This window comes from Mercenaria mercenaria, chromosome 15 (genome assembly GCF_021730395.1).
Source record: "Mercenaria mercenaria strain notata chromosome 15, MADL_Memer_1, whole genome shotgun sequence".
Taxonomy (NCBI): domain Eukaryota; kingdom Metazoa; phylum Mollusca; class Bivalvia; order Venerida; family Veneridae; genus Mercenaria; species Mercenaria mercenaria.
In genome coordinates, this window is record NC_069375.1 from 6,277,485 (window position 1) to 6,299,387 (window position 21,903).

General features: G+C 34.5%; 1 protein-coding gene across 2 annotated transcripts in view; it reads right to left on the reverse strand.

Moving 5' to 3' along the window:
- The window catches only part of LOC123543847 (MAM and LDL-receptor class A domain-containing protein 1-like), a 32,185-nt gene extending 12,890 nt beyond the window's left edge, over nucleotides 1-19,295 (reverse strand). The window contains exons 1-10 of one of the 2 annotated variants that reach the window (XM_053524447.1): nucleotides 19,158-19,295; nucleotides 18,124-18,221; nucleotides 13,749-13,823; nucleotides 8,380-8,497; nucleotides 8,115-8,144; nucleotides 7,807-7,857; nucleotides 7,550-7,609; nucleotides 6,566-6,622; nucleotides 5,344-5,412; nucleotides 4,583-4,645 (exon numbers count right to left, since the gene is read on the reverse strand). In XM_053524447.1, coding sequence (XP_053380422.1) covers nucleotides 4,583-4,645; nucleotides 5,344-5,412; nucleotides 6,566-6,622; nucleotides 7,550-7,609; nucleotides 7,807-7,857; nucleotides 8,115-8,144; nucleotides 8,380-8,497; nucleotides 13,749-13,823; nucleotides 18,124-18,221; nucleotides 19,158-19,188 — 652 coding nt within the window. In that variant the 5' untranslated portion in view covers nucleotides 19,189-19,295. The remainder of the gene's footprint in view (nucleotides 1-4,582; nucleotides 4,646-5,343; nucleotides 5,413-6,565; nucleotides 6,623-7,549; nucleotides 7,610-7,806; nucleotides 7,858-8,114; nucleotides 8,145-8,379; nucleotides 8,498-13,748; nucleotides 13,824-18,123; nucleotides 18,222-19,157) is intronic. The other variant, XM_053524448.1, reaches the window with a different exon arrangement.
- Nucleotides 19,296-21,903: the final 2,608 nt, after the last annotated feature.

Consider the following 21,903-nt stretch of genomic DNA (forward strand, 5'->3'; position numbering starts at 1 on the left):
TGGAGAAATGAAGAGAGAGATTTACTTGGACATTTTGTAACATTCAAAGAGTATTATGAGTCCATCAAAAATACTGTAAATGAAAAGTGTACGAGTTATGAACACAATGTTGAGGAGTTAGAATTAGCCAGAAATTCGGCAGAGGCAGAGTATAATGCATATGATGAAATTGCTCCTGGAACTCAGCAAGAAGAAGCAGAAACTGCTGAAGAAGAACCGGTTGAATCAGAAACATTCATATATTATATTCTAAATAGAGTTATTGAACACAGAGAATATGATATTGGTATTGAAATTGGATGCTCTGTTTCATCTGCACAAGTTAGCTCTAATGAAAATATTTTACAAGATGAAGACTACAGAGCTCTTCTGCGTTCATTGAACTCAAAACAAAAACAGTTTTACAATCATGTTGTCCACTGGATAAAAACCAAAGATGAACCTCTGTATACATTTCTCTCTGGTGGTGCAGGTGTTGGTAAAAGTGTTGTCATAAGAGCATTGTATCAAACACTATACAGAATATTAAATCTGAAGGAAGGAGAAAATGCTGATGATATAAGGGTCCTTTTGTGTGCATATACCGGAAAAGCAGCTTTCAATATAAATGGTTCTACAATTTCATCAGCATTTAAGCAGAAATACAAACAGTCAGATCAAACATTAACATGTGACAGTTTAAATACTTTCAGATAAAAAAATCAAGATTTATCTGTTGTGATAATTGATTAAATTTCAATGGTTAGTAATACTATGATGAACTTCATAAATCAAAGGCTTCAAGAATTAAAAGGAACACGCAGACCATTTGGAGGTGTAAGCATTATTGCAGCGGGAGAGTTATTTCAGTTAAAACCTGTAAATGGCGATTGGATATTTAATGATTTAACTCGTGATGCTGCATCGTTATCCATGAACTTATGGCAAGAACTATTTGTAATTTATGAGTTTAAAGAAGTAATGAGACAAAAGGATGATTTACCATTTGCAGACTTATTAAATAGACTCAGAACTAACTCATTGACAGCTGAAGATAAAGTTGTTCTTAAAGGATGTGAAATTGAATCCACTGCTAACAATTACCAAGGGAACTCCCCACATCTGTTTACCGAGAACTATTACATGCATACTTTCAATGAAACTCTTATAAAAGGTTCAAACAAAGAAAAGGTATTGATAATCTGTCATGATTCTGTTGTTTCACCCAAGTTGTCAAAAGAAAAACAAGATGATGCTATCAAAAAGTTGCCTACAGATCCAAACAGAACTGCAAATCTTCATTGCTCATTGGATATTGTTCAGGGGATGTTGTATGACCTTACTGTAAACATAAATACTGAAGATGGCCTTGCAAATGGTGCAACATGTGTAGTAAAATTTATAGAGTACAAAGGGAAACACAACGACCAAGTATCATATGTGTACAGTTTGATGATTGTAAAGCAGGCCGAGAAACTAGATTGAAATATAAGAATCGAGGCATATATCATGATCAGATAAATAATGACTGGACACCTGTATTTGATATCGCAAGGACCTTTACATACAACAAGAAGACTTTTGAACGAATCCAGTTTCCTTTACAACCTTCTGCTGGATGATCAGTTCATAAGCCGCAAGGAACTACCCTTGAAAGTGTTGTTGTTGACTTATCACAAAGAAGAACACGAAAAGTTCCACACCTTCACTATGTTGCATTAAGCAGAGTGAGATCCTTAGAAAAAACTTCAGATTCTCAATTTCAATGAGCAGGCTTTAACAGTTGATGAACAAGTTAAAACAGAAATGGAGAGATTGCATAAAGATGCTTCCTTAGAATTGTGTTACATTCCGCTAGAATATATTCCTTCAAATATGTATTTCAAAATGGCATTCAACAATTGTAAGTCATTGAATAAGCATTTCACTGATGTGAAACATGATCAGGGGTTGTTGTCTTGTGATATAATTGGATTTGCAGAAACTCGATTACATGAGAATGATAATGATACTTCTTATCAGATACAGGGATACCATTTAATACGCAATGACCAGTGTACCACATCAGCATCTGAAAGACCTCCACATGGATTAGTTATTTATGTCAAGGATGATATAGTAATAACATCTACACGCAGCTTTAGCTCCCAAAATTTTGAGCTTATTCTGACAGTTGCAAGAGAATTAAATGAAATGCAAATTGTTGTATTATATAAATCACCAAAAATGTCTGATGGTGCTCTTCGCTCTGTACTGACAGAGAAACTTTTTCCGCATTTGATACATCATAAGCCTTTAGTTATTCTGGGTGATTTTAATATAGATGTTTACAATGTCGTGGAGGTGTTTTGCAGTATCTGTATGACAAATTTGACTGTAGATTCCTTCTTAACGAACCTACAACTGATTATCTGTCTGCATTAGACTTAATAATAACAAATTTTGATGCCACAGTGGGTACAGTAAAAACTTACTGGTCAGATCACAAGATTGTCTACTGTTGTTCTGAAAGAATCTCTTAAAACAGAATTCACAGAGCCTACACAGAAAATACAAGCACTTTTCTTATCATTTCTACTGAATAAATTCACTCACCAAGATTTAACTTTGTTAGAATGTCTATCTTGATGACCCCTAGGTCAAGTTTTGAACTGGGTCATATGGGTTACTAATGACGACATGTTCAGACTACTACTCAGGTGAGCGATTAAGTGCCATCATGGCCCTCTTGTTTCTTTTTGGTAATTCATGGTTATTTCTTGTTGTTTTTTTTTGTTAAATTTGGTTTAAATTTAAGCCTGAGGTTTTCATGAATTAGCGCAGGCTATAGTTCATTCGAGGTTTACTACACAAAGCGATAACACGCAGGTTCGCCAAATCCTGGCATAGTACTTGCAGAAATATGAGGAGATGGTCTTAATGTCATTTATTCTGTAAAAAACTTAACTGAAATATTTCTGTGTGAAATTCATCGATTTATAATTGGATGACAGTTCACAGACATTACCCAGTATTTTCATATTGTTTTTGTTCTGTTTGGCACATTTATTTTATCAACTAGAAACATTGATGTTAGTAAATACTCGAAAAGCAGGGGGTGGAGAGAGCCTTTTCGCTGGTCAGAGCGTCGGATTCTCCCTACCTCCTCCCTCATATATAAAAATATTAGAAAAATTAGAAAAGAGTTAGGGTTGGGGCAACATACGATTAACCTGTCTTTCTGTGTAGTTTTTAGATGGAATTAAAAAAAGTCTTTGCACAGTAGATGTATGTGTATATAAACTTGATTTTATTAATGAACATACATTACTTTTTATTAGTAAATATACATTACTTACATTGATTTGATTTCATCATTTTAGAATTATTTTATTGTCGTGACTTACAAATTGGTAATCTTCATTCGGGGTACAGTAAAGAAAATTTTCTTTATCGAAAGGTTTGGCTCAAGTCAATTCTAATTTCATTTTTTTTTTGTCCGTGTTGTTAGCAATATTTCATGATCCACAAAATAGTTTATTTTTGTTGTATACTACGGCAGTATCAAAAATAAAAGCTCACTTGTCTTTGTTGACCTTCTCGTATCTGCAACCTCGCGCTCGATAGGTCATCTCTTATTTTTGGTGTTACTGGGCGGGCGCCCTTTAATCGTTAGAGGGGGGCCTTGACCATGTGGTCGGCCATTTACCTGGTCTATGGATTGACCGTGTCTTATATAAACAGGGTTATTCAACTTATCGGCCATATGATTATTAGTGATCATTCGAAAGTTGCATTTATTATATGTACGTGTAGGTCCGTACATATTATATAATTTGTGGATCACTTTGCTACAAACCTCTAACACATGGGTTGAAACAGACATGTAAATCCCCCCACCCCCCTGTTTTCTTACGTTTCCAGTCTGTCGGTTAGCTCAGTCAATCGCTTGGAAGGATTATATTATTAATTGTAGCATAGTTTGCTATAACCATTCCCTCGCACCGGGTCCGTTTGTTCATATATTACATTAAAACAAATTTTTCAATATTTCGTTTTGTTTGTTCGTTTGTTTGCTGAAGACTTTCTTAACTTACATCGGATTTTATTTTGATCTTAGTGTTATGTTTCATTTCGTATTTACTCAACTTAGGAAGAATATTTTTTGTTGATATATCACCTCATGTCATAGAGATCTCTGAGAGCATCTTTACTCCGTTTCTCATTAGTGCGATTTACTAGAACCTACAATTTCCTATTGGGTCTGGTATATTCTGCGCTTATTTTCATAGTTTTCTGCACCTTCACGCTGCTATGTTGTTTCCATGCATTTTAGCTGGAGCTTTGTCCTTCATATTTCCTCATCGTTTTCCTATATACCATGCTATATATTTACAACATGCCATAGTTTTCATTTAAACATTTATAATAAAGTAAAAAGTATCTGTTAAGTTGCTCAAGTGTATATTACATAAAATTTGAAAAATATGGTTAAGTGTTCCATTACAAAATCGGTTCAGTGTATAAACAATGTATCTTGGAAACATTTCAGCCCATTTAAATGAGATTTCATTAGTCATAAATTAAATGGTATAATATGATTTGAAGAAGTCAAACTACCAACCTGTTGTTGTTGCTATTGTTGTTGTTTTTGTTGTTGTTGTATCAGTCGTGTTTGTTGGTCGTGCTAAAACACATAAAATGAATCAAAGTAAGCACAATAAATCGAAACCGAAAACCTTGAAAATCAAAGTTTTGTCTTAGAATTACAACATCAACGTTGATGCTAGATATACCAAGAAGCTATATATATAGTTTCTGTTTAGACACGACGTAAATTTTGGAACGTGTGATGTAAGTACTTGTAACGTACCCGGATCCGCATTATGCTTTTGAAACCTAAAAGGAACATTGTGATAAGGCCAAACGTTTACTATAATAATAGAATCCATAACAAATGTTCAATTATGATATTGGACTTTCCCTAATATTTCCAAATTAAAGAACATATTTCAAGGGAGATATTTTTTGAGCGACACAGAGAGTTAAAATAATAATAATGTTCGGTATTTTACCAGTTATTATTATGATAATACCAGTTAGCATGAAATAAAAATTATTTATCAATTCGTATTTTGCGATATTTTTAAGATTCGTTTGAGTGTTATAATAATGCGTTTACGTAATTCATCTGTAATTTTGATCTGGTAAACGGTACACTTTTCTTCTAAATGTCTGTTAAGGTGCACAAGTGTATATTACATAATGTTTTTAAAAGTATGGTTTAGGCAATGCACCTTGGAAATATTTCAGCCCATTTAAATGAGGTTTCATAAATCAAAAATCGAAAAGTTTGATATGATCTGAAGAAGTCAAATTACCAACCTGTTGTTGTTGCTGCTGTTGTTGTTGTTGTTGTTGTTGTTGTTGTATCGGTCGTGGTTGAAGGTCGTGCTAAATCACATAAAATGAACCATGGTATTTTGTGAAAAAATTATTTACAAGTCCTTATATGAAAAGTTAAATGATGTCACGTGATATTAAACAATTGTTGTTGTCCCGATTTGTAGTTATACACGCTCTATTGTAATGAGCTTATAAAGAGTAAATGTATAGGGTAAACTATTTAGTCTACAATAAATATATACCGCCTCGGTAGCCTAGTGGTAGAGCATCCGCTTCGAGTGCGGGAGGTCATGGGTTCGATCCCCGGTCGCGTCATACCAAAGACGTAAAAATGGTACTTTTAGCTTCCTCACTTGGGCTCAGCATTAAGAGGATAGTGCTAGGACTGGTCAGCCCGGTGTAAGTATAGTGTGACTGGGTGGGGTATCATGTCACGTGTCTACGGCGTGATATTCCAGTGAGCCAGCACTATAAATTTGGGCATTGTGCTCACTGCTACAAGTAGACACCGTCGTTTACATGACTGAAAAATTGCTGAAAAGGACGTTAAACCCGAACACACACGTACGCACGCACGCACGCACGCACACACACACACACACACACACACAAAATAAGTATAGCCGCCAAAACTAAACAGTAGGCACAATAAATCGAAACCGAAATCCTTGAAAAGCAAAAGCTTTGTCTTAGAATTATAGCTTCAACGTTGATGCTAGATATACCGAGGATCTACATATATAGTTTCTGTTCAGATAGGACGTTAATTTTGGAACGTGTGAAGTAAGTACTTGTAACGTACCAGGATCCGCTTTATGCGTTTGAAACCTAAAAAAACTTTGTGATAAGGCCAAACGTTTGCGAAACTATAATGATGGAATCTATAACGAATGTTCAGTTATTATATTGTACTTTTCCTAATATTTCCAAAGGCAATAATGAGAGGTAATTAAAGAACATATTTCAAGGGAGATATTTTTCTGAGCGGCACAGAAAGAGAGTAATAATAATGATAATGTTCAGTATTTCACCAGTTAGCATGAAATAAAAATTATTCATAATTCGTATTTTGTGACTTTTTAAGATTGGATAGAGTTTTATAATAATGCGTTTACGTAATTCATCTGTAATTTTGTTAGGAGGTTTCATTAGTTTAACAATCAATAGGTTTTATATCATCTAAAGAAGTCAAATTACCAACCTGTTGTAGTTGCTTTTGTTGTTGTTGTTGTTGTATCAGTCGTGGTTGAAGGTCGTGCTTAAACATATAAAATTGATCATGGTATTTTGTAAAAAAAATATTTACAGATCCTTATATGAAAAGTTAAACGATGTCACGTGATATGATCTGAAACAATTGTTGTTGTCCTGATAGGTAGTTGTACGCGTTCTTTTGAAATGAGCTTATAAAGAGTAAATGTATAGGGTAAACTATTTAGTCTACAATAAGTATAGCCGCCAAAACTAAATAGTAGCCACAATAAATCGAAAACGAAAACCTTGAAAAGCAGACGTTTTGTCTTAGAATTATAACCTCAACGTTGATGCTAGATATACCGAGAAGCTATATATATAGTTTCTGTTCAGATACGATGTTAATTTTGGAACGTCTGAAGTAAGTACTTGTAATGTAAATAGGTCCGCATTATGCTGTTGAAACCTAAAAAGAACTTTGAGATAAGGTCAAACGTTTACGAAACTATAATAATAAAAACTATAACGAATGTTCAATTATGGTATTGGAGTTTCCCTAATATTTCTAAAAGCAATAATGGGGAGTAATTATAGAACATATTTCAAGGGAGATATTTTTCTATGCGGCACAGAGAGTTAAAATAATAATTATGTTCAGTATTTTACCAGTTTGCACGAAATAAAAAGTATTTATCAATTCGTATTTTGCGATATTTTTAAGATTGGCTTGAGTGTTATAATAATGCGTTTACGTAATTCATCTTTAATTTTGATCTGGTAAACGGTACACTTTTCTTCTAAATGCCTGTTAAGTTGCACAAGTGTATATTACATAAATTTATAAAAAAAAAAGTATGGTTAAATGTTGCGATACAAAATCGGTTCAGTGTATAGGCAATGCACCTTGCAATCATTTCAGCCCATTTAAATGAGATTCCATTTGTCAAAAATCAAAAGGTTTGATTTTATTTGAAGAAGTCTAATTACCAACCTGTTGTCGCTATTGTTGTTGTTGTTGCTGTTGTTGTATCAGTCGTTATTGAAGGTCTTGCTAAAACACATAAGATAAATTATGGTATTTTGTAAAAACATTAATTTACAAGTCCGATGACAGAAACAAACCTGTCCTGACTGGGAAACTACTTCGACGAAAATGCTGGCATATAATGTAAGGTTGAGTTAAATGGTTCTTATAGGAAATCCTATACGATGCTTCTTGATATGATTTGAAGCAGTTACAATACCAACCTGTTGTTGTCATTGTTGTTGTTGTTGTAGTGGGCGTGGTTGAAGGTCGTACTGAAACACAAATAATAAAACATTTTATCTTGTAAAACGATTTATTTACAGTTCCCAGCAAGAAAAGTTAAAACATGCGACTTGATATGATAATTTATCATTTTGTTTAGAAACTGGGTGTCTGAAAATGTTGACAATAGCTAACGCTCTTCTTTATAATATGAATAACATGTTGGAAATAAACCATTCTAATTCGAAACACAATTATGACAGTTAAATTACGAACAATGTCCATTGTGAAATGTTTAAAATTATACCTATTCCAGTTGGACATGTAAAATTCATCGCTGGAAAAGAATAGTGTGTTTATTGTATTTATGTGAGTAAAGTGACGAGAATTACATTATCAACACAGCAGTAATAAATATGTTTTGAAAAGGATACAAAAATATCACCATGTTTATTCATTTGAAATCAGAAATCATTTTAGCAGAAAAAGGTCTCAGCATTGATTTTATTATGGCTTATTTTCTAAAAAAAAATGCCATACCTGATTGTTTGTATTTAATGCAAATAACTTACCAATGGCAGTTTGGTTGACTTTTCTGTTGTATGGACTGGCGTTGCAAAGAGTTGTATCACAACATTTAACATTCTTATCCATCAGATCAGCATTCAAAGAGAGGAACAAGTCACATTGCTGAGGAATAAACAATCAGAGCTGGCGGCATTGGATATTGTTCAATCACCCCTTGGATATGGTGCCTACTTTTTAATTTTGTCGTTTGGAAGTTTCTGTGATATGCAGGCTCTATATCCTCAGACCCATTTTCTAAATTCCAGTTTGTTAAGAAATCCTCATTGTTTTCACGTTTTTCGCAAACCCATTATTTTCACTGGGGACCGTACCGCTTACATTACACACTTCATTCAAGGTTCCATGTGCGCCACCGTATGGAGACATATGCGGATATCTTTAAGTTGTTTTTATACTTGTATCATATGTAGATATTGAGTTCTGTTGAACCCGGGGCTGGAGGTGGTGGATGGTAACATGCATTTCCACTACCGTTCATGAACAAGCTCGTAACACAGGTATTAGAGATGAAATGTCTTTATTTGACATGTAGGAAAGGTAGGGATCCATTTTCAGTAAATAAGAGGGCCCTTTGAAAGCATGTAACTCAAAAAAGCAAATTATTAGCATAATCGGTTTGAATGATTCATTTTATGGCATGTTTTAATATATGAAACGCCAAGTGCAACTCCTCTTTATAGGTAAATTGACTTGACTAAGTAAGGTGCCAAAGAACATGAAACATTATTTTATTTTTTTGATGGCAAAATTGACGGTCTTAATTTAGCAATATGTCAAGCTATCTTCAATAAGAAACAGTGACATACAAAGACCGCAGTCCCCTAAAATATACAAAATCAATGCATATATTGATGTGCATGCAAAATACAGACACAGTTTACAAGAAGATAAACAACAACAAACATAAAGATAAATAGTGTACTCACTATGAACCAATCAGTGCCTAAAACATCATTTGAGAATTTAGTCCGGTACATTATGCACTCATTATCAAACCCATTTCCTTTCCTACTATAGTGCTACATTTTTGAAACACGACTGTTCTTATTGGCTCTGTGTTTTAAAAATCATTCAACCTGCTGTGCTATGTTTTTGTTCTTTTTATGATTCTGCTGGTGTCTCTTATAATCTTATTACAATTATACAATCTACATAGTTAAAGGAGTCGCCAAATTTGAACAAAGTTGTGGGATACTGTACTGTACTGTACTGTACTGTACTATACTATACCGGTATATATTATATTATATTATATTATATTATATTATATTATATCATATTATATTATATTATATTTTAACACGATCCGATTCATTTTCCTATTAAACAAAGAAGGCTGAAAACAGTGAATTATTATACAACAAATCACTGTTCCGACGTCACAATCATTACGTCATGGCATCAAACGGCATAGCGGCGCACTGGAAAAGAAACCGATTGAAAACGGGCAAATAAATAATAAATGTCGTCAAGGATGTACCTTAAAGTCGCTGGTAACGTGTTAGAATCGAAATAATATATCTCATTTAGTGATTTGGTCTTGAATAAAATCATTGTTTGTCGTTCAGATGCGTATTATTATACGCCCTCGTGATATAATTCCTTCGCATCTGAACTCCAAACAATGATTTATTCAGCGACAAATCACTAAATGAGATATATTATATTATATTATATCATATTATATTATATTATATTATATTATATTATATGCAGGCGTGTCCGGTTAACATAGCCTAGCTCTTTGCGAATAGACAGTCTGGTTCTTTAACGTGCCCGATGTATAGCACCGATACACAGTACATTAGTACATTGTGTATGTCTTTCCTGATCAAATTACCCGCATGTATACAACAAAATGTTCATTATTTTAATTCAAGGTTATATATGGTTATATATTAAAATTTTCAATCACGGACAGTTTTATTACGCTTTTTTATTTCATTTTTTGATCGTTCCTCATTTGCTCCTGTTTTTATGAAAACAAAAATACCAATACAAAGCAAACATTTTCTCGCCGTCTTATTTTTGTTGAAAGAATCCGATTAACAACACTGTTCAGATTGGCATTGCTTTGTGTTTTCTGAAAAGGTGACTCAGGAATGATCATTATCAAGACGTGATTCAACAACATATTACAATAGTAAAAGCGCGAGGAAACTTAGCATTTCACAAGCAGTTTGGTAGCACATTCACACAATTCAGTTTGATGTTTAGTCCCTTGTCCATATTCGAGTCTTATTGAGACATGGTAGGTATATAGAGAGAGTATCAGAGCGCACAATTAATTATTTAAGGTATTAGATCACCAATAGCGAACCTCCTTTTTGAAGAGTATTCAATTCCTACCATAAATCTACTTTGACAACAATTGTTAGGGGTGCGTAGGTTCAAGCCCTACTGGGACCAAATTTTTGTTCCCTTATTTTCCTTTTTTTCTAGTAAGTTTTTACTTCTTTCAAGACTTATTATTGATTTCTTGTACAAAAATGGAAAAAGATGAATCTTATAAGCGATTTCTTGGTGTGCAAAGTGAATTTACTACTTAAACAGAAGGGGTAGAGCTACACATCTTCAAAAATATCGAGTTACACGCGGTGAAAGTTCTCTTTTTTGCTTTCACTCTTAGATTATATATTGTGGAAGAAATTTGGGTAGGTTTTACGTTTGTCCTACGGTTATTTTTTAATGGAGTAAGCAAAATTCAAAACAGAAACACAGCATTCGACCTTATTTTTTCAATGTTGAAGTATGAATTCTGTCTCATTAAATCCGTTTACTTGAGGCACCATAGAAAAAATGATATTGACATTTTTATTTTGTGTTTTATAATTATTTACCAATAGTTTGATGTTTCTTTTATTAAAATTAATGGTAAAATGAGTTCTCTGCAATTTTTTTGGATAGTGGCTATCACTTTGAAATTTGTCTGTACTTGAGCTTGAGGAGATACCATAAGTTATACACAATTTATAAAAAACGGCACGGTGAAAGTTGTTTAAAAATTGCAAAATAGTGCAAAACATGGTTACCTTTCAGAATATACCAAGCAAAGGCCATTTTGTAAACATTACTATTAGTGCTCTAATACCTTAAATCATGCCAGTCATTTACACATCCACACAACTGTAGGATTTCTTTTTCATGTCACGTGGTTATTGAATTGCTGTTATTGTTGTTTTTTCTATTGAATCGTACCTACAGTATATAATACGTTTGAATTGGTCGCAGCAGACGTTGGAATACGTTACACTGAGAGGTACGGGATAGAGTTGTGCATTGTTTCTATTAGAACACGATAGTATACACTGCGTATAATACTGGTTTAAGATGATAAACAAGATTATCTTGATGAACGGGTGCGGGGTGTTCGAGGATGACTAATAATACCAAGCTTGACAGGGACGAAGAAACTTGGGACGTCAGCTTTAGTGAGAAAGACGATGTCTGAGATGTTGTTTACAAGATGAACTATGGGATTCTTTTGAGATAAGTCATGCAAAAATTCGATTTCCTTCATGCTTGCCGTATATGGTCAGTGTTTCTGGTAGTACTTGTTAATTTTCACTTTAAAACCCTCATTTATTGTATGACTAATCTAAAAGAATGACAATTGGGTATAAGCAGTAAGGTGTTGTCCTTTACAATTTGGTTGAGGATGCTGTGATCAGATCTGCAGCATGTAATTATTCTGTCGAATGCTCTTAAGACTATAATTGTCTGATCAAATAAGCCTTCTCGTTTTGTCTTATCAGCATCTCTCTGACTAGGATAACTCTAATAACTACATATAATACCATTCTTATTGAATAGCTGAAATCTTTGAAGCAGTTTGACTAATTTTCTGCAAGTAATAGTCGTGCCGAATGAAAAGCGAAAACTCATATTGTCAAGGACAAGAATGAATGGTCAACTATGTTATAGGTTAGAGTAATATATAATAGCGTGACAGGCCGTCCTTTCCACACAGGTCTTGGGAGGCTGCGTGTTTGGAACGTGGCTTTCCCTGTTGGATAGTCTTCCTTGTTTTTATATATCTTTAATATTGTCGATTCCCGTATTAAATTTTATAGAACAAATGAGCACCTAATTCCACTTAAGCCCAAGTTCACTTTAAGACATCTAAACAAAGAAATCCAAGAATTTCATATTAAATATGTTTAAGTTCCAGCAGACAAGGCGGCTAACAATATTACCATCATTTGACGCCTGCATTATAAAAATGTTTTACGAAACAACCTAAATAGTACTATGCACTTAGTAATTCTGTTGAACAACAATTGATCACTGATCACATCACTGAAGTTTCCAATTTGAAAGTTCGTATAGACGACCAGCAAATTAAACTTCCTACAATGTACTGGATTCCAAAATTACATAAACAACCGATTAAAACTCGTTTTATCGCTAATTCAAGCTCCTGTACCACCACAAATATTTCCAAGTTATTAACATCATGCCTTACTGCTGTTAAAGCCCACGTGAAAAGATATTATGACAAAGTATACGAAAACTCTCATAAAAACTCATTTTGGTCGGCAAAAAATTCTGACGAAATCCTGGATAAATTTAGAATTAACAATAACAAGGTGTCTTCAGTCAGTACATACGATTTTTCTACTTTGTATACGACTTTACCCCATAACTTAATAAATGAACAACTAACTACCCTAATTCAAAAGAGTTTTGCCAGGGAATATGCGTCCGCTTCGAGTGCGGGAGGTCATGGGTTCGATCCCTGGCCGCGTCATACCAAAGACGTAAAAAATGGAACTAGTAGCTTCCTCGCTTGGCGCTCAGCATTAAGAGGATAGTACTAGGACTGGTCAGCCCGGTCTGATTATAATGTGACTGGGTGGGGTATCATGTCATGTGTCTACGGAGTGATATTCCAATGAGGCAGCACTATAAAGTTGGGCATTGAGCTCACTGCCACAAGTAGACACCGTCGTTCATATGACTGAAAAATATGTTGAGAAAGACGTTAAACCCGAACATACACAAACACAAACGCGTGCGCGCACGGTACTTTCCTCGCTTGCAATTTCGATAAAGCATTTCTACTAGTTGCATTGTAAAGAATTTTCCTATGTGGACCTGTGACGAAGTTTGCAAAGCCCTTTCCTTTTTATTTACTTCAGGTTTGGGAATGCAGTTTTCAGACAAGTAATTGATATTCCCATGGGAATTATTTTTGCACCCCATGTCGCTGATTTGTTTTTATATTGTTATGAAAGAGATTTTATGTTGAGCCTTTTTCAAATTACACAGGCAGACCTTATTACTGCATTTATTACTACATCACGCTATCTGGATGATATACTTAGAATTATGTAAAAAAATGACAACTTACCATTCTTTTAAATTTACAGCCAAGTTCATATGCATGTGGATAGATGGATCGACGGGAAAGGCTTACTGAACATGCCTGCGCAAAACAGAATATTATCAAATCATTAAAACTGGGACGTTGAAATATCACTAAGGATCTTGTCATAGACGTATTTATACCCAATTTTTCACAAACATAATTATTAAGAAGATCATTCAAAAAAACGTTATTCAACAAAGCAAAAAATAGCATACTAGTTTTGTCTTAGCATGTCCATAAAATGTATTGAATGTGCAACGTCCCTAAAACCCCTGGAGCCAGATATAACGTTGTGAAATTAAATGGACGTTATAGTACAGAAGGATCAGAAAATAATAACTTGAAATATTTCAGTCTTTATATCAAACATCTCGTCTGTCCGACAAAAAGAATGCTGTTCCAATATTGTTCATAATGTTGTCTTGCCACTTAAGCCGGTTCTAACTTGCCTTAGGTTGTTGTATAATTCATTATCTTTCATTAACATACCCAATTCACTAGGTTGTCTTCTAAGTTTCTTAATGATCTTAGAATTTTAGCGCAGCTGTCACGTAGTGATAGGGTGAGCTTTTGTGTTCACCCTTTGTCCGTCGTCCGTCTGTCGTCCCTTGTCTGTACACACTTTCTTGTAAACATGATAGAGATCACATTTTGCAATTGATTTTAATAAAACTTAAAAACAACTTGTATTGGCGTTATATCTCGATTTTTTTTATGAAAACTGACCAGATCCAACCATAGGTTCTGGAATTACGGCCCCTAATTGACCCCTGAAAGAGCCAAAAGTTGTTAATTTTTATCGTATGAACACGATAGAAGTGACATTTTACATGTGATTTTAACAACAGTTATATACAACTTAAGTCACAATAAGATCTCGGTTCCTTTCGAAAACCGGCTAGATTGCATTATGAGATCTAGAGTGACTGCCCCTAAAAGGGGCAAAAATTTCTATGTTCGCCCTTTCAGCTATATGGATGTTTCATTTATGCTTTGATTTGTTACAAACTTGCTCAGAAAATTTTGTTTATCTTGATGATTTCTAGGCCAAGTTTGCAACTTGGTCATATGGGTTCAAAAACTAGGTCACCAAGTCAAATCAAAGGAAAAGTTTGTTAACACAATCTTCATGAAACTTAGTCAGAATATTTATCTTGATGTTTTCTAGATCAAGTTTGAAGCAAGTTCATATGGGGTCTAAAACTAGTTCACCTACTCAAATCAAAGGAAAAGCCTGTTTACACCCTAGAGGCCACATCTTCATGAGACTTGTTAAGAATTTTTATCTTGATGATTCATAGGCCAAGTTCGAATCTGGGAAATGTGTGGTTAAAAAATAGGTCACCTCTCAAATTAAATTACTAAGTCTGATACTAGGTAATGTGGGGCCAAACTAGATTTTCATTCTCATTAAGCAGTATGATTATTTTGGTGTCGAAGAGTGAAAATATGAATGGAATTTTATCACTGATCAATTTTTAAGGGAAGGGCAATATATTTTAGGAAAGTAGATCAGAGTTTGAAAAAGAAGAATTTTGAATTTAGCGGTTTAATACACTGACTTGGAATATGTTTAACATTATTCATTTGAATTCCTTCTCAAGAGATGCAATAGAAACTGATCGAATCTGCGTGATTCTTTTATTTATTTTTTAAGGTTGAGCAAAACCAACATATGAAATTATGGATTTTCTCACAACATAATGCAGCAATTAGACTGACCACTAGACTGGCGATAAAGAATCTGTCACAGAATTTCATACTTTATGTAGAACTGACATATACCAGTCTATTTTAGAGATGTTCTTAGAGAACTAAGATAGAACAGAGAATATAGACTGGCTATATTCTCAACTTGAAGATAAAAGATATATTATGATATGTTATAGTGTAGGAGCTAATCTATGTAGCAACTGACTGATAGTGTTTTCATAAATATGATAAATGTTTTCATACAAAAAGTGACAAACAAGGTTTTTTAAGAACACTGACATTAATCTGTACATTTTCCTTTGTTGGAGAAACTGTTGTCTCATTTGTACAAAGATTGGTCTTTTCCCTTAATAATAACAAACACGAGCTGAGTTAACATTTTACCATGCTTTTCTTAAGCATTTTATAGAATACTACAAAATTAGAATTTTATTTCTAGAAGTACAACCTTAAGCCATTTGATATACACCATTTTAATATGATATACAAGGTTTTATAATATGTCAATATCCACTGGGAATCACATGACAAAAATAATCTCTAAACCCAAATAAATTTACGAATAATATGGAATAATATTGAAACAACCTATCAAATGGCAACATAGATGTAACCTAAAACTACATAGATTCAAATTACAATCACTTTCTGATTATCTGGAACACTTCAAGATACTGAGACTTCTTATTTTCCTTAGTGTTTGTAATAACAGGATATCTATCATTATTGTCAACTCCATAACAATTCCACAGTTTTCATCAGTCATATGTTTAAATTTCTTAAATTTCATGTTTTATCATGGTAGGAAATTTATTCATATTCTTCAAAATATAATATTTGCTTAGAAATTATTTAAATCAGGTGATTCCCCACAGTGAATATCAATTGAGATACTTTATTTCTTACATTTTATTACCCACCCATTTTTAATTTTACCATATTTCTTTTAATAAGCACTATGATATCATAATATAGTTTGCTATATTAGCATGAATTGTTTTAACTAAAATATGTCAACATCAACTTAGATGCACGGTGACAAAACTAGTTCAGCTGTCGGTAAAGTAAATAGCGTTAATTGCATTACAAAAGATCACCCTAGAGAAATTGAAGAATGTTTTTTCTTTAAGCACTCGAAAGTAGTAATATTGGCACAGTTTCGGAATTTGCCTGGGAGGCTTGAAGGCCGCGCCATTTTTTTTTTGGAGGGGGGGGGGGGATATCGTATGACTGCACAGGAACAATGGGGTGGTTATTGTATGATAGAACAGGAACAATGGGGTTGGTATCATATGACTGCACAGGAACAATAGGGTGGGTTTCATATGACTGCACAGAAACAATAAGGTGGGTTTCATATGACTGCACAGGAACAATGGGGTGGGTATTGTGTAACTTCAAAACAATGAGGTGGGTATCGTATGACAGCACATGAACAATGGGGTGGGTGTCGTATGACGACACAGGAACAATGGGACGGGTGTCATATGACAGCACAGGAATAATGGAGTGGGTATCGTATGGCTGCACAGGAACAATGGAGTTGGTATCAGATGACTGCACATGAACAATGGAGTGGGTATCCTATGACTGCACAGGAACACTGGGATATGTTTAATATGACTGCACAGGAAAAATGGGATGGGTATTGTGTGACAGCAAAAGAACAATGGTATCGTATGACTGCACAAGAACAATAGGGTTGTTATTAATTGACTGCACAGGAACAATGGGGCGGGTGTCATATGACAGCACATGAACAAAGGGGTCGGTACTGTATGGCTGCAAATGAACAATGGGGTGGGTATCAGATGACTTCACAGGAACAATGGGGTGAGTATCATATGACTGCACAGGAACCAACAATGGGGTGGGTATCATATGATTGCACAGGAACAATTGGGTCGGTGTCATATGACTACACAGGAACAATGGGGTGAGAATCGTATTTGCACAGGAACAATGGGGTGCGTATAGTATGAATGCACAGGATTAATGGGGTGGGTATAGTATACCAGCACAGAAACAATGGGGTGGGTATCATATAACTGCACAGGAACAATAGGCTGGGTGTGAAATGACTGCACAGGAACAATAGGGTGGGTATCATATGACTGCACAGTAACAATAGGATGGGTGTCATATAACTGCACAGGAACAATGGGGATGGTGTCATATGACTGCATAGTAACGTTAGGGTGGATGTCATATGACTGCAAAGGAACAGTAGGTTGGGTGTCATATGACTGTACAGGACCATCAGGATGGATGTCATAATACTGCACAGGAACAATGGGGTGGGTATCGTATGACTGCACAGGAACACTTGGGTGGGTACAGTATGGCTGCCAAGGAACAATAGAGTGGGTATTGTAATGTTTAACCCAACAAAATATACGAGTATAAATGAATTAAATTCAAAAGGTTAATGTAACGAAAACTGTTTGTTGAATCCATGATTGAAAAAAATATTGTATCGGACATGGCTCTTACCACTGATATAGTCTAATAAAATTAAGTAATAAAATCTGTAAAAAGATCCTTTGTTTGTTGCATGTTCCACCAGTAAACATAGATTAACCATCTATGTGTTATAAGATACGTAACTATTAGTTTTGTTTGTATTAAATCAAAGAAAACTTACATATACTTTCAGATCACAATCCACAGTATTAATACAAGGTGGTCCACCGTCGTATACCTCATTACAACTAAAACATTTCGTCGTGTTACTTGGAGGATCTGAAAAGTTAACAGCGCCCGTAAAAAATAATAGAGATTCACCCTTCAGCATATTTTGCAAGGTAATTATAATACTAAGCCGCACGTTTCTACAACTGATGAAGTCCTTGGAGCTATGCTGATTTTGACATAAAACTTAACTGTAATATATACTGAACTGCCTCAATGCTTTACATGTTTGTAAATAAAGCAAAAGTCAGTGCTCTAAGATCAAAGGCTAGATTCGAAACAATACGTGTATCTACCTTAAGTAAAAGATTATATCATGAAAACTGTGAAAACATCTTGCTCGTGGTTTTGGCAAATGGCATTTACAACGGTTTTACAACGTCTCAACTTCAGTCTTTTGTTACATCACACCATGTTCCTCATTAGGTAAACAAAACGTACATTTCTTCACAAAATCGCCATAAATATATATAAGTAAGCAGGAAACAAAAAAAAATGTTTTATTTCAGACAAATAAAACCATTATTGAACAGAGACGGCGCAATTACTTAAAAAGTCACAAAAACACATTAGTTTAAAGACGACAACAAAATAACGTCATTAACGTTCGTAAATATTTTACACGACGTCATATTAATAGAGTGACGTCCCCTGTTTCTAATGACGACGTCACATTGTTTTAAATCGACCTGATGATATTTTTGAAACCGGTAGTCGATAAAATATTATATACATTTGATAGTTTGTTATTTCCTACATTTTCGAGTTATTTTCCCCCGTACCGTGGATTTATTTATGTTTTTATTATTATTATTATTATTATTATTATTCTATATAAAACAGATTTCATCGTTGCAGCATGAATTGTTAAAGCAGTACATGGTTTCATTCTTACACAAAAATAAATATTAAACAACTCATATGTTCGACATATATTTTTCTATACATCCCGCTGAATCATGCATACAATCTAGAACCAATGCTTACGTTTATAGCCGCATCCTCTTACATTGCACATATCGTCGTAACAACATTGCGAGCACAGTGTAAGGTCATCTCCAATTCCTCTCTTTTTTCTAGAATTACCATCGCCATATGCTTTTTTGTTGCAAATTTCCAAATTACAGTACTGGAATTAAATTGATATTTACCGGATTTAGTATAACACTACGACACGCCGGACATTTATAACATGTATGTACTTAACAATTTTCTTATTGATGTGACTGTTTGTTTTAATGCGAGATTTTATGTTGCATTCCGATCTCATTTGGGCGAGCAAGAAATTTTAGAAATGGATATAATTACTGTAGAGATTTGCCCTTTTTGTATGAGCAAATCAATTGCTTACAGCGGTTGCATGGAATCGAAGTATGATTTTATTTGCCGATACTTGCAAGCAAACCCGTATCATACCTACTAAGCTCACTTTTGAGTTAGGTAACACATCAGCAACACGTCCTAAGATTACTCTTAGAGGCCAAGCCGTCAAAAGGACAGTCCGTTCAGTTGTCAGCTGAAAATCTAGTTTGTATTTTTTGCTTTTTTTTTGGGGGGGGGGGGGGGTGTTATTTCAGTTATGTAACGGCGGGGAGTTAACCTAACCAGTGAGTCTGGATTCTGTACAAGTATAACTTGTTCTCCGCAAGTAACTGCCAATTTTCCCACATGAATCAGAGGTGGAGGAAGAATGATTTCAGACACAATAATGTCTTTTATCAAATCGTCACGGAATACATTCGCCCTCCCGTAAATCAAAATCATGACCTCGCTATCAGTAGATCTACGCTCTCCCTATTGAGCTAAGCGAGCGGGTTTGAAAATCTTTCTCGAAGCGGGAGACTTGCTGCTATAGATAGACAGATAGTGGTGTCTTTTAAAACGTAGAAGCATGTGATTATCTGCAATTTAAAATGATAAGGGATAAAAACAACAGAGAAACCACGTTCCAAAGACAAAGCCTCCTAAGTGCACGTACATACACACACATACACGCATACAGGCATCCAAGCACTCGCCAACAAAATACACACACAGATAAACCCTGCCAGGTGAATCCCTTTCACCTCCATGGAAAAAGAAAGCATAATATGTGATGTAACCGCTTAATTTAACTTTAGAATTTCACTGGTGCCCGGTCGTAAAATCGGGCATTATATAGAAATGCATCAACTTAATAAACTCCCAGACGTTTCTATCAAACAGTTCGAAGGTAGTATGGACTTTGATCAGGTCCACCCTCCAATGTCAGCTGTGTGGTCAAAAAGGACACCCGACAAACTGTCGTAAGTAGTAAAGTAATTGTTTGTGCGAAGTCAATCTAACCTCATTTGACCTTTTGACCCTCGGTCCGAACTGACCAATGCCGGACAATTTAAAATCCACAGGTTTTAAACCCAATAAAAACCTCTGATTTAACTAAAGATGATTTAATTAAAGATGATTTAAAATGAAGAAAACATATGTCTTTATTTAAAAATAGTTTCCACTTAAAAACTTTAAACACTACACCGAGAGACAAAATGTAGAATAAGTTTGGCCTAATATAACATACAGGAAGTAAAATATAATGTGGTTGAATTTAGACCACATTTATTTTCTGTTTAAATAACTCTTTTACTTCCTTGTTTTGTAATCCTTCTACATAGATAAAACAACTGTTAAAGACATTAGAAATGACATCCATTGGACTTCATTTTTACTACAAAGTCATCAGCTCTGTCTCATATGTCCACTTTTTTCCAAGGGGATTCTATATTGTCTACAAATTCTTCAGCTCTGTCTCACATGTCCACTTATTTCCCAGGCGATTCTTATATTGTCTACCAATCCCTCAGTTCTGCCTCATATGTCCACTTCAATCCCAGGGGAGTAGTGTATAAAATAAGGCTTTTGGCGTTTTTGACCCCACTTGACCCCTTGCCCAATTCTATAAGTGCACTTTAACCTTACCCTAAACTTTAGTAGAAACTAAGTTTCTGTCTTATAATACTAACTCGTGAAGCTGGAACCTTCGGTTGCACTCGGTACACTTATACCCTGAAAATCTTTGGTTAAACCAAATGAAAACCTTCAGTTTAACCAAATGAAAAAACATATATTTAAAAATGAAAAAACAGAAGAAAAATTTACATGTCCTTATTAATTAAAATAATTTATAATTGTTTGTTCATTTACTCTTTGATTGTTAACTTTTAGTATTTTATACAGTAAATCATACAACGGTACTTTGTCTTGTAACATTTTAATGAAAAATAAACAATAATACCCACAGAGTGTACTTGTTTTGTCTTGATATTGAACATTGTTGTAGTTTACATTTGGGATGTAATTAATTACTTCTTTCGGCGGAGGAAGTCCAAATGGATCGAAGTACAAAGTATTCAAGTAACAAACCCAATGTGTTCCAGGTCCAACAGAATCATCTAAATTTATAATTCCACATTCAACCTTTTCTTTCGTTTTTGGTAAACCTGTGGTCTCCGAGAGTTTCACTCTTGGTAAATTATTTCTACTGAAAACACCCCTAAAGTTTTTAATTTTCAATTGTTTTACCCATCGTTCAATTTCAAAGTTAGAAATTGGTTTGTTTATAAATTTTATTTTTTTACTATAGGAATTCGTCTGTTAGGTCTCCTCTGAGAATCAATCTGTAGTCCTTTTCCACTTAACAAAGATGTGATCAAAGGTATCCCTAGACTAGCAGCCAGCATACCTAAGAAGCCACCGTTTT